We start from the raw sequence: 10,725 nt of genomic DNA, 5'->3' as shown, positions 1-10,725 counted from the left end.
TAGAGTTGTTATAACCCATTAGGTCCACAAAAGAATATGATAACCTGATTAGTCCCATAAACTTTTCTTTTTATTCCATAAGGTCCATTTTCCTAATTTAACATATTTTCCTGGACTATTTTGCCCCCATATATATATGTATGTGTACAGTGTTATACGCATTTACATATTACGTGCCTGTTTACGTGGCTGTTTCCTCGGTGATTCAATTTGGCAGTTTCCATTTTACGTTTTTCTTCATCAATCCAATTCCAAGAGATACGTTTATGTTTTGCATACTCGTTCGAAGGATTGGTGGTGCTAGGGTTTCATTGTTGGTGTTCTAGTCTGGTTCTGGTTCTGTGGTTTGCGAGTGAAGATAATGAAGAGGTAGCAGTTCGGCTGTCACATTTTCCGAGCTTTAAGTAGTTCGAATCAGTTGTGTTCGACTTTCTGGAGGATTGTAGGATTGCATGGTTAAGGTTAGTATCAATTTGATTGTGAATAAATGTTTAGTTCATTTGTATGATGAAGCAGATGCTCTGTTTTTGGATTGATATGAATTGGATGCGCTGGTTTTTCAATTATATGCTTCTTACGTGGTCCTGTGGAGGGGAGTACATTCATATTATATGAAGAACAGTGTTAGTTCTCATTTTAGTTAGTTGTATGCGTAATGAGGATCTGTGTATATGATTTGATTATCAGTATATATGGTAATGTGAATGTTGACATTTTGTTAGTGTGGATTATGTGAAGAATGTGGATGTTCTCATTTTAAATTGATGTTTACTTAATGAGGCTCTGTGTGTGTGATATAATTCAGAGTGTATGTTTCAATGTAAATGTTCAGATTTTGTTAATATTATGTGAAGTTTGTTGGTGTTCTCATTTTTACTTTGATGTTTGCAATTTTGGCATCTTGTTAATATAAATGTGAATGTTCACATCTTTGTATTTGTGAATTATGGATTTAGCACCTGAACTGTACACGTAGTAATTTTTGATTATTTGCACAATGTGATTTTTCATGTCGATTTTGATTAAATGTGTAGTTCTCATTTTACTTGGACGCATGCGTAATGAGGATCTCTGTAGATGATTTGATTATCAGTATATATGTCAATGTGGATGTTAACAATTTGTTAATGTGGATTATGTGAAGAATGTGGATGTTCTCATTTGAAATTGATGTTTGCTGAATGAGGCTCTGTGTGTGTCATATAATTTAGAGTGTCTGTTTTAATGTAAATGTTCACATCGCGCGAATATGATGTGAAGATTGTTGATTTTGTCATTTTACTTTGATGTTTGCTTAATGTTGACATGTTGTTAACAACAATGTGAATGTTCACATCTTCGTATTCTGAAGTATGGATTTAGCACTTCAACTGTACGCGTTCTCATCCATTTTCTGCACAAAGTGAATTTTCATATTGATTTTTATTAATGTTCATTGTTGTGTTTTTTGTGTTTTTATAGGAGATGGATACCTTTATGCTGTTGGTGTGTACATATGGTTGCAGTACAACTGTAATAAATGTTGCCCGCGCAATGTGTTATTCTCGTTTGGTGGAGTGTTTGTGTGAGAAATGGGATGAGTTGTCTGCTGGTTCTATTTCACTGTTCTGTAAACTACCTGGGATTAGGAAGTGTGATTTGGACAATGAGGAAGAATTTCAGAACATGTTACTGCTTGCTAAATCAATAGGGGTACAACATGTAGAAGTTGTGGTTGAGTTGAAAAGTGGTATTGTTCAGTCAACTAGTTTGGGATTGGTGCGTGTGGGGGTTGAGGAAGAAATTGATGCATTACGAAGATTTTGCCACCATAACGAGAAGGTGTTGTTGTCAGCCCCTTGGGCAAATGGTATTACGCATGTGGGACAACGGTTTGTTGGAGGTGCACAAGAATTTCGTGACGTTTTATGTAAGTACGCCATCCAATGTGGGTTTCAGTTTACATATGTGAAGAACGAGACAACAAGAGTTACTGCTGTGTGTGCGATGCGGGAGGAGAGGGGCTGCTTGTGGGCTATACATTGTAGAGCACAACGAGCAAATGATTTTTTCTACATCAAGAGTTTTAGTGATGTGCATACGTGTGGTACGGATGTCCGAACATCGAAGAATCCGCGAGTTAGTTCGGATTTGGTGTCGAGTACCATATCTGAAATTGTGAGGGACAAGCCGTTGACTCGGCCGTGTGATGTTGTTACTATTTTGAAGAGGGATTATGGGCTAGATGTGAGTTACCATGTCGTATGGTTGGCTGTGGAGAAAGCAAAGGCTAGTATTCATGGAGATCACTCATTATCGTTTGACCAGCTGCAGTGGTATTCGGATGCGGTGATGCGGTACAATCCGGGGAGTTATGTCAATATTGACTATGATGCGAGTAGTCAACAGTTTCGTCGTTTCTTTGTGTCATTCGCTGCGTGTATTTCTGGGTTCAATTCTTGTCGGCCTTTATTATTCTTGGATGGAACATTCCTCAAAGGAAAGTACAAAGGTCAGCTACTGGCGGCAACGGCAAAAGACGGAAACAATGGTTAGTAATTTTTTTACCTCTATATTCATGTCAATATTCACATTAACATGCATAGTATGGACAAATGAGTGATGGAGAAATTATAAGTACTGTGAACATTGATATTAGTATGCACTGATGTGAATGTTCACATCTGTGTCTGCTGATGCCTGTAATGTGAACATTCACATTATTTTACACTGATCCATTCACAGTATTGTACATCTGTTCCTGCTAATGATAGTTATGTGAACATTCACATTCACATCAGTGTATACTACTGTCAGTTGATCCGTTAATGAACATTACTGTGAATGGTCACATTATCAGTTGCTGAACAATCAAAAATGAATTATTGATGGGCGTTAATGTGAATGTTCACATTATCAATTGCTGAACATTCACATGACCTGTTTCGTTTATATTGTTTTCTATTCATTTTGGAATACTGTGAACAGTTGTGTATTGGTGTTGTGTTGTAGGTCTGTTTCCTGTTGCATTTGCGGTTGTTGATTCGGAGACCACGGCGAATTGGTCGTGGTTCTTGCATGAACTTGGGAAGGTTGTTGATGGTAACCGGCAGATTACTTTTATTTCGGATCGTAATCTTGGCCTGTTAGAAGCTATGCCGAAGGTGTTCCCATCGGCTCATCACGGTTATTGCTTACAACACTTGAAGAGCAATTTAAGAGACCGGATGAAAGGAATTGATAATGGCTTCAGGGATCACCTAGTAAGTAGTTTGGGTGATTGTGCTTATGAGCCAACTGTGGTAGGGTTCCATGAAAAGCTTGCAAAATTAAAAGAGGAGGGTAAACAACGAGCACATGATTTTTTCAAGGACTTGGCACCTGAGCACTGGGCAAATTCATACTTCAGGTAATAACAGTTTCATAAAGTGTTCTATTGGGCAAGTTAGAATGGTAGCGATGTGAATTATCAGTTACGATTTGTAAAAATCTTCCAATTGTGTTTCATGTTCAATGTCAGTGATGTGAATGTTCACATCTGATAGTAATGACTGATTTGAATGATGTGAATGTTCACATCCGTTGTCATATTTTGTTGTTGTTAACATTCACATCATTCTGTCATTTAAGTTGATGTTAGTGTTCATATCTGTGCATCGTGTAAGTTGATGTTAATGTTCACTGCGAATAATGTTAATGTTCACATCAGTCAACGTGAGTGTTCAAACCTGTTAATTTTCGGGTTGTAAAATGTTTGTGATATTGTGCAGGGGCATGCGTTATGGGGAGATGACTTCCAATGCGGCGGAGTCATTTAATAACTGGATTAAAGAAGCGCGTAATCTTCCTATCACTCAAATGGTGGACACAATTCGTACTCAGTTGATGCGGCAAATGTCTACACGGCGTGACCAAGCAAACAAATGGAATGAGCTTATTTGTCCTACATTTAAAACAAGGCTTATGGATTCGTTCAATCACAGCAGGTCTTGGCAAGTTAGCAAAGCCAATGAGAATGTGTTTGAAGTTCATTCGATACCATCTGTCACTGTTGATGTTGCGAGGCGTACATGTTCGTGCTTCAAATGGCAAATCAATGGATTCCCATGTGACCATGCTGTTGTTGCCATTCAGAAGAGCCGCTACAATCTCAATGAATGTATGGAACATTACTTTCATGTACAGACATATCGTGGAGCATATTCGGGTGCCATATTCCCTATACCATCGGTGGAGAAGCCGCCTTTTGATCCCATGGACTTCACTATATACTCGCCAACTGTGAAAAGACCACCCGGAAGGCCGAAAAAGAATAGGATCCCATCAAGGGGTGAGAAACTTAAGCAAATAAGGTGCGGGAGATGTGATAAGCTGGGGAGCCATAATCGGAAGTCATGCAAGGAGCCGATATAGGATGTACATTTTTCATTTTAACGTTGTGTTTTACATTGGATTCTTATATTCATTTCACAAATAAGATTGTGTTGTGTTGGCAAGCAAAATAATGGTTTGGCAAACTTAGTATTTCATTTGTGCCTTTTCATTTTCTTTTTCTGTACGAAACTAATTTTTTGTTAAAGTTGTAATGATAAATACATGATGTGGACATTCACACTTACGTAAACGAATCATATTATGTGAAAACTTGCACATGGGTTGGACGTTTTTACCTTATTGTTGTCAATGTTGACATGAATATAAGATGTGATGTGAACTTTCACATGCATGAAGATTGACATGGTGTGAACATGTACAACTGTTATGAATGTAAAGAAATGTGAATATTCACACATGTTCATGTTGCCCGTAATGATGTCATGCAAACAATGTGTACATTCCTGCACAAGGTATGTGTATTACATTGAAAACTGGTTCCACAAATCGCATCAAATATGCTCATCAAAACACGACATTATGAATATCATAAGTGATTATGAACATTCACATCAGTGTTGAAACTGTGAACAGTCATAGCTGTAAACATTAGTGCATATGAATATCGTAAGTGAATGTAAACATTAGTGCATATGCATTTGAATATCATAAGTGAATGCTCATCACAACACGGCATTATGAATATCATACGTGAGTGTGAACATTCACATCAGTGTTTACAATTGCTATGAGCAACCACAAATGTGAATATTCACACATGTGTATGTGATCCGTAATTATGTCACGTAGACCAAGTGTACACTCCTGCACAAAGTATGTGTACTAAACAACAGTCAGGTTCAAACATTCGCAGAAATTTTTCTCACAACAACACAGCAGTATGCATATCGTACGTGACTGTGAACATTCACATTAGTGGTACAACTGTGGACATTCACATATGTAAAACATAACAACACCAAAAGTAGTTCAAAATTCGCAGCTGCCTTTTTCCTATTAACAGATGTTGTATCACTGTTTTACAATCAGTTGCTGTGTCAAAGTATCAACGCATTCCATATTAACATTCAAATCGACTGTTGGTTAGTTCGTAGGTGGACACCCCCCACCTATAGGTTTTAAGGAAGCTCTGATTTCTTATGATTCAAAAAACTATGCACTAACAAATCTCGTAGTCCACACCATTCTGCACTATTGAGGCTGCCCACAATTTCTTCATGATATACGTGTGCCCGCATGATGTAACATACTGCAGGTCCGCAGTCCACTCTGTAAATGTGAAATGGTTTTGATTAGCAGTTGACAGGAATATTTGCATAATGGTTATGGAGGATTTGAAAAAAAATTTAGTGAGGCTTACGAGTCGTCGCCTTGCTGAGGACAGACATCAACACTTTTGGTTGGTTGTGCTGGATTTTGGCCTGCTAACTTAGTGTGTAGCGGTGATGACTAGCCAATAACGGTCACAACATGCTCAATGTAGTTCCTCTGTGTATGGAATTTCACATTAGGGACCAACAAACATATGTGTGTACAGTCATTTAATGCACGAGAACAAGTCATGTTTGTGTTGAAAAATAGCCACTTACAATTTCCTGTGCTTGGTCGATATGCGGGTCATGTATGCCTGTTCTTGGGCGCAACGAGTTGTAATGCTTCCACAAATTTTCTTTAGCATCATACACAACTATCGTCCAGTGGTACTCATGATGCAATGGGAATAGTAGGTATCTCTCTCCTTGGTAGTTTTTGACATGTGCGTCAATGTGTTTACTCCTTTTGCGAGGATGGTACTCTCGTATCACTTTCTGTACACATTTGACAAATAATTAATGGATTGTGAAGTTTCACAGTCACATTACAAGTAATGGAATGATAGATTTTACCAAACACATGCTCGTGAAGATCAATGAGGCTTCATCTGAAGTTGGGTTGACCACCTCTTGTTGTTCATGCAACAGTTCAGCATATGCATCTATGAGCTGCACAAACATGGGGTCATATTATATAGATTTTGTGGATGTGAGTGTGTGTGTGTCTGTGTGTGCATATGCATGAAGACTGAATTATATTTGTAATGGCATACATTGCTGTGTATTGATTCCTCCTTGATAAGGTTGACAATGTCATCAAAATACACATGTGTAGCCTTCGAATCTCCTTTCCACACCAGCAGCCTGTGCATTATTAACAAACCAATGTAAATATTCACATTGCATATATCTCAACAACCCAAAAAAACTGAACACAGTGAGGAATATAGACTATTACGGAATGTGAATGTTAACATTGGATGTTTGCACAGTCACTTACTCATCGCCTCCATTTTTTTGTAAACCTTGGACCTTTTGTTTGTCATGTTTGGACATCTTGGCCTAGACTTTGAACTTCTTGGTAAAGGATAATTTTTTTGGCTGCTTCGCTGGTGGGTGTTCCTCCACATCTTCAACCATTTCGACTGGATGGGGCTGCTTTTGGCCAGGTAAGTCTGGGTATTGGAAGTCAGGCAGGCGATGTTCTTTGCGATCTTTTTCCTTTATACGCTTGACCCTAGAAGGTGGGCTGATATTGTGTTGCATTGGGCTAGGGGGTTGCCTTTCTGACATAGCTTGTGTGACAATGTGGATTGACTGGTCATCGTAAAGATCCTGAAGAATTGTTTTATCGCATTCTAAGTCGATGACCAGCTGCGTTAAGCGTTTGATTTCTTGATCATTCTGCTCCATGGACTTCTTCATTTCGATATTCACGTTGGGCGGGCTGGACTGGTTAAACAATATATGTTCAAGATCAACTATGACTCTTGCCCTCAACTCCCATGAAAATTGAAGGTGTTTGTACTTTGCTTCCCATTGCCTTATGACGCCCCAAGCCTTCCGATTTTCTTGGATAAGCACATCAATGATATCAGGTTGGTTTGTGTCTGGTATTACAATAGCTCTGTCATAATGTTGGCTGCTAAATGGAATGTGAATGTCCTCATCACTGTCCTTCAGGTCTACCCCATCCCCAGAAAAGTGGGAGTTGCTGCCACTGTGTTGTTCTCCCTTGATGTCAAAAATGTTGGGAGATTTTCTGCCTGGTTCATAAATTTCAGGCTCCACCTTCAATGTTTTACGCTTGAACTTTTGTAATTCTGTTGGGATTGCAAAGAGTTCACCTGCATTAACCTGAAAATGAAAAAATTATGTTAATTAACGCATATATTTGGGTGGTGTTATAATGTGAATGTTTTGATCACTAGCTGAAGGCCCTACCTCATTAAAACCCAAATCTGCTAAGGAGATGGTTTTCATCTTCTTCTGCAAAGCAGTCAGATCCCACTTCACACAGCGAGGAAAAGCATTGGGTCTGTGAGGTTGGAGGACGGTTGTGTGCTCACACAACCAGTACTTCAATAAAACAAGAAATGCATATTGTTATTTAGCATTTGCAGAGTAATGGCAACCTATGTGAACATTAATCACAGTGGCATTGTTGTGAACATCCCAGTAGTACATTATCATTGAATGTGAACATTCACATCTGGGAATCGTGAGCGATGTGGCACTGTTGTGAACATTCACAGAATTATGTTATGAGTCAATGTGATCAGTCACATTCACTGCTTCAGATGTGAACATTCACAGTAGTGAAAACATAATTGCCTACAGAGTAGTGTGGTAAACATTCAGAGTGGTACATTATCATTGAATGTGAACATTCACACTGTTCACATTTGAATCACTGATGTGAATGATGACAGAAACATAAGTGTTGTGGCACTGTTGTGAACATGCACAGTAGTATGTTATGAGTGGATATGATCGGTCACATCAGTGGTTCAGATGTGAACATTCACATCTGTGAAATATAATTGCCTACGGACATTCACATCAGAGGTGCAGATGCCAATGTTGACAGTTGGCTTAGATGAAAAACACTGGAGGACATTTCAATGTTATTATTGGAAAACATGGGTACTTACCATCAATAACATGACACAGCTGGTGACTTTTGCTGGATTTTTGTCATTTTGGGAAATAGACGATGTCAACATTGTCCTAATTTGCTTGGCCCAATCATATTCTTGCATGCTTTCCAGTGGGACCATATGTGCGTAGTAGCCCCATCCTATTGTCTCTCCGCTTGTTGAGAAAAAAAGCTTCTGGCAAGCATACATGCACACTAGTCGGGCAACTTCTTCGTTGTCATCTTTCTTTTTTCCTTTCAATGCCTCGGTCAAAAGGGTTTGTATCCATTTTGAAGTCAACCGGCTGACGTTTTTGCATCTTTTGTTTACAATGCCAGTCTTTGGTTTCGCACCGTATGTTATGTCCATTGGCTTGCTGCCACAGTCCACACCGAAAATCAGCTTGATGTCGCTGTTGTGTATTTTCATCTTCTTCTGCCCAATGTAGAAGGCATCTTCTGAAGCTTGGTACATTTGTAGTACATGCACAACAACATCATCATACTTCATGCATTTATCTAGGTCGATTTGATTGTTTCTCAATGCATCAAACAAATTCCAAAAAGGGGTTTGTCGAAGGCACCGAAGCTGTGCTTCTGTGAACTTGGTGGTTTTCATTAATTTGACCAGTCTGGTCATATTAGATCTGTAGTTCACATGGCGCTTGTCGACATTGGTGCAAGTATTTGTTTTTGGGGTTTCTTCCTTCACATGGGACTCATCTCTTTTTCCCTTTCCGGTTTTCTTGTGTGCGACGTCTGCAAAATGGAGCATTTAAAAAAAATTAAGTGAAGGCTCATGTGATTAGCATAGTGGAACAGATGTGAACATTCACAGCATTTCCACTGATGTGCATGTTCACAGTTGTGTGCGTGGGTGTGAATCACCAGAGTTTGTGTGTGGTTGTGAACATTCACATAGGTACATGAATGTGTATTTCGACTGTGTCACGACAAACACAATGAACATATCGTGTCAGTGTGTGGTAAACAATGCATTTTTATACAACCATGAACATCGTTGAAGAGCATGTATAAAATTTTCAGGCAATGTGAATGTTCACAGCATATAAGAGCAGCACCAATAATATCTGAGTGTCCTAAAATCGTCAGGGAATGTGAATGTTCACAGCATAGAACAACAGCACAAATAAAATCTGACTCTCTTAAAATTTTCAAGCAATTTGAATGTTCACAGCCTAGAACTACAGCACCAACAATATCTGACTATCCAAAAATTTGCAGGCAATGTGAATGTTGACAGCATAGAACAACAGCACCAATAACATCTGACTCAACTAAAATTTTTCAGACAATGTGAATGTTCACATCCTATAGCAAAAGCACCAATAATATCTGATTGAACTAACACTTTCATGCAATGTGAATGTTCACATCGTAAAACATTAACACCACCAACATCTGACTCTCCTAAAATTTTCAGGAAATGTGAATGTTGACAGCGTAGAACAAGAACACCAATAATATATGACTGTCCTAAATTTTCAGGCAAATTTTACAGACAATGTGAATGTTCACAGCCTAGCCCAAAAGCACCAATAATATCTGATTGAACTAAAACTTTCAGGCAATGTGAATGTTCGCATGGTAGAACATTAACGCCGCCGACATCTGACTCTCCTAAAATTTCCAGCAAATGTGAATGTTGATAGCATAGAACAACAACACCAATAATATCTGAATTGTTAAAATTTTCAGGCAAATTTTACAGACAATGTGAATGTTCACAGTAGAACAAAAGCACAAATAATATCTGATCGAATTAAAACCTTCAGGCAATGTGAATGTTCACATCGTATATCATTAACACCACCGACATCTGACTCTCCTAAAATTTCCAGGAAATGTGAATGTTGACAGCATAGAACAACAACACGAATACTATCTGAATGTCCTAAATTTTTCAGGCAAATTTTCAGACAATGTGAATGTTCACAGCCTAGCCAAAAAGCATCAATAATATCTGATTGAACTAAAACTTTCAGGCAATGTGAAAGTTCACCTCGTAGAACATTAACACCACCGACATCTGACTCTCCTAAAATTTCCAGCAAATGTGAATGTTGACAGCATAGAACAACAACACCAATAATATCTGAATGTCCTAAATTTTCAGGCAAATTTTCCAGACAATGTGAAAGTTCACAGCCTAGCCCAAAAGCACCAATAATATCTGATTGAACTGAAACTTTCAGGCAATGTGAATGTTTACATCGTAGAACATTAACACCACCGACTTCTGACTCTCCTAAAATTTCCAGCAAATGTGAATGTTGACAGCATAGAACAACAACACCAAAAATATCTGACTGTCCAAAAATTTTCAGGCAATGCGAATGTTCACAGCCTATAACAACATAAACCAATAATATCTGATTG

General features: G+C 38.5%; 2 protein-coding genes across 2 annotated transcripts; one reads left to right on the top strand and one right to left on the bottom strand.

Moving 5' to 3' along the window:
• Positions 1 to 1,362: 1,362 nt before the first annotated feature.
• On the top strand, positions 1,363 to 4,480 carry LOC145789741 (uncharacterized). Its single transcript, XM_082867076.1, has 3 exons — positions 1,363 to 2,530; positions 2,992 to 3,388; positions 3,750 to 4,480. Exons 1-3 carry the CDS (start codon positions 1,465 to 1,467, stop codon positions 4,390 to 4,392), a joined length of 2,106 nt encoding a protein of 701 aa, XP_082723202.1. The 5' UTR covers positions 1,363 to 1,464; the 3' UTR covers positions 4,393 to 4,480.
• Positions 4,481 to 5,593: 1,113 nt separating this feature from the next.
• LOC114319909 (uncharacterized) lies at positions 5,594 to 6,688 on the bottom strand. Its single transcript, XM_028266980.2, has 4 exons — positions 6,461 to 6,688; positions 6,261 to 6,356; positions 5,964 to 6,182; positions 5,594 to 5,862 (listed from the first exon to the last, which is right to left on the bottom strand). The coding sequence occupies exons 1-4, from the start codon at positions 6,557 to 6,559 to the stop codon at positions 5,824 to 5,826; spliced, it is 453 nt and encodes a 150-aa protein (XP_028122781.2). The 5' UTR covers positions 6,560 to 6,688; the 3' UTR covers positions 5,594 to 5,823.
• Between the last annotated feature and the right edge of the window lie 4,037 nt (positions 6,689 to 10,725).

Source organism: Camellia sinensis, chromosome 1 (genome assembly GCF_055761805.1).
Source record: "Camellia sinensis isolate YWXY chromosome 1, ASM5576180v1, whole genome shotgun sequence".
NCBI lineage: Eukaryota > Viridiplantae > Streptophyta > Magnoliopsida > Ericales > Theaceae > Camellia > Camellia sinensis.
Note: the sequence above shows the minus strand (reverse complement) of the source record. Positions and strands in the feature narration are given on the sequence as shown.

Coding starts and splice junctions, on each gene's coding strand:
- LOC145789741 (XM_082867076.1), top strand. CDS start 1,465: ATGGATACCTTTATGCTGTTGGTGTGTACATATGGTTGCAGTACAACT. Junction 2,531..2,991: donor GGCAAAAGACGGAAACAATG/GTTAGTAATTTT, acceptor GTTGTGTTGTAG/GTCTGTTTCCTGTTGCATTT. Junction 3,389..3,749: donor TGGGCAAATTCATACTTCAG/GTAATAACAGTT, acceptor GATATTGTGCAG/GGGCATGCGTTATGGGGAGA.
- LOC114319909 (XM_028266980.2), bottom strand. CDS start 6,559: ATGCACAGGCTGCTGGTGTGGAAAGGAGATTCGAAGGCTACACATGTG. Junction 6,357..6,460: donor AGGAATCAATACACAGCAAT/GTATGCCATTAC, acceptor ATGTTTGTGCAG/CTCATAGATGCATATGCTGA. Junction 5,863..5,963: donor TCGACCAAGCACAGGAAATT/GTAAGTGGCTAT, acceptor TTCCATACACAG/AGGAACTACATTGAGCATGT.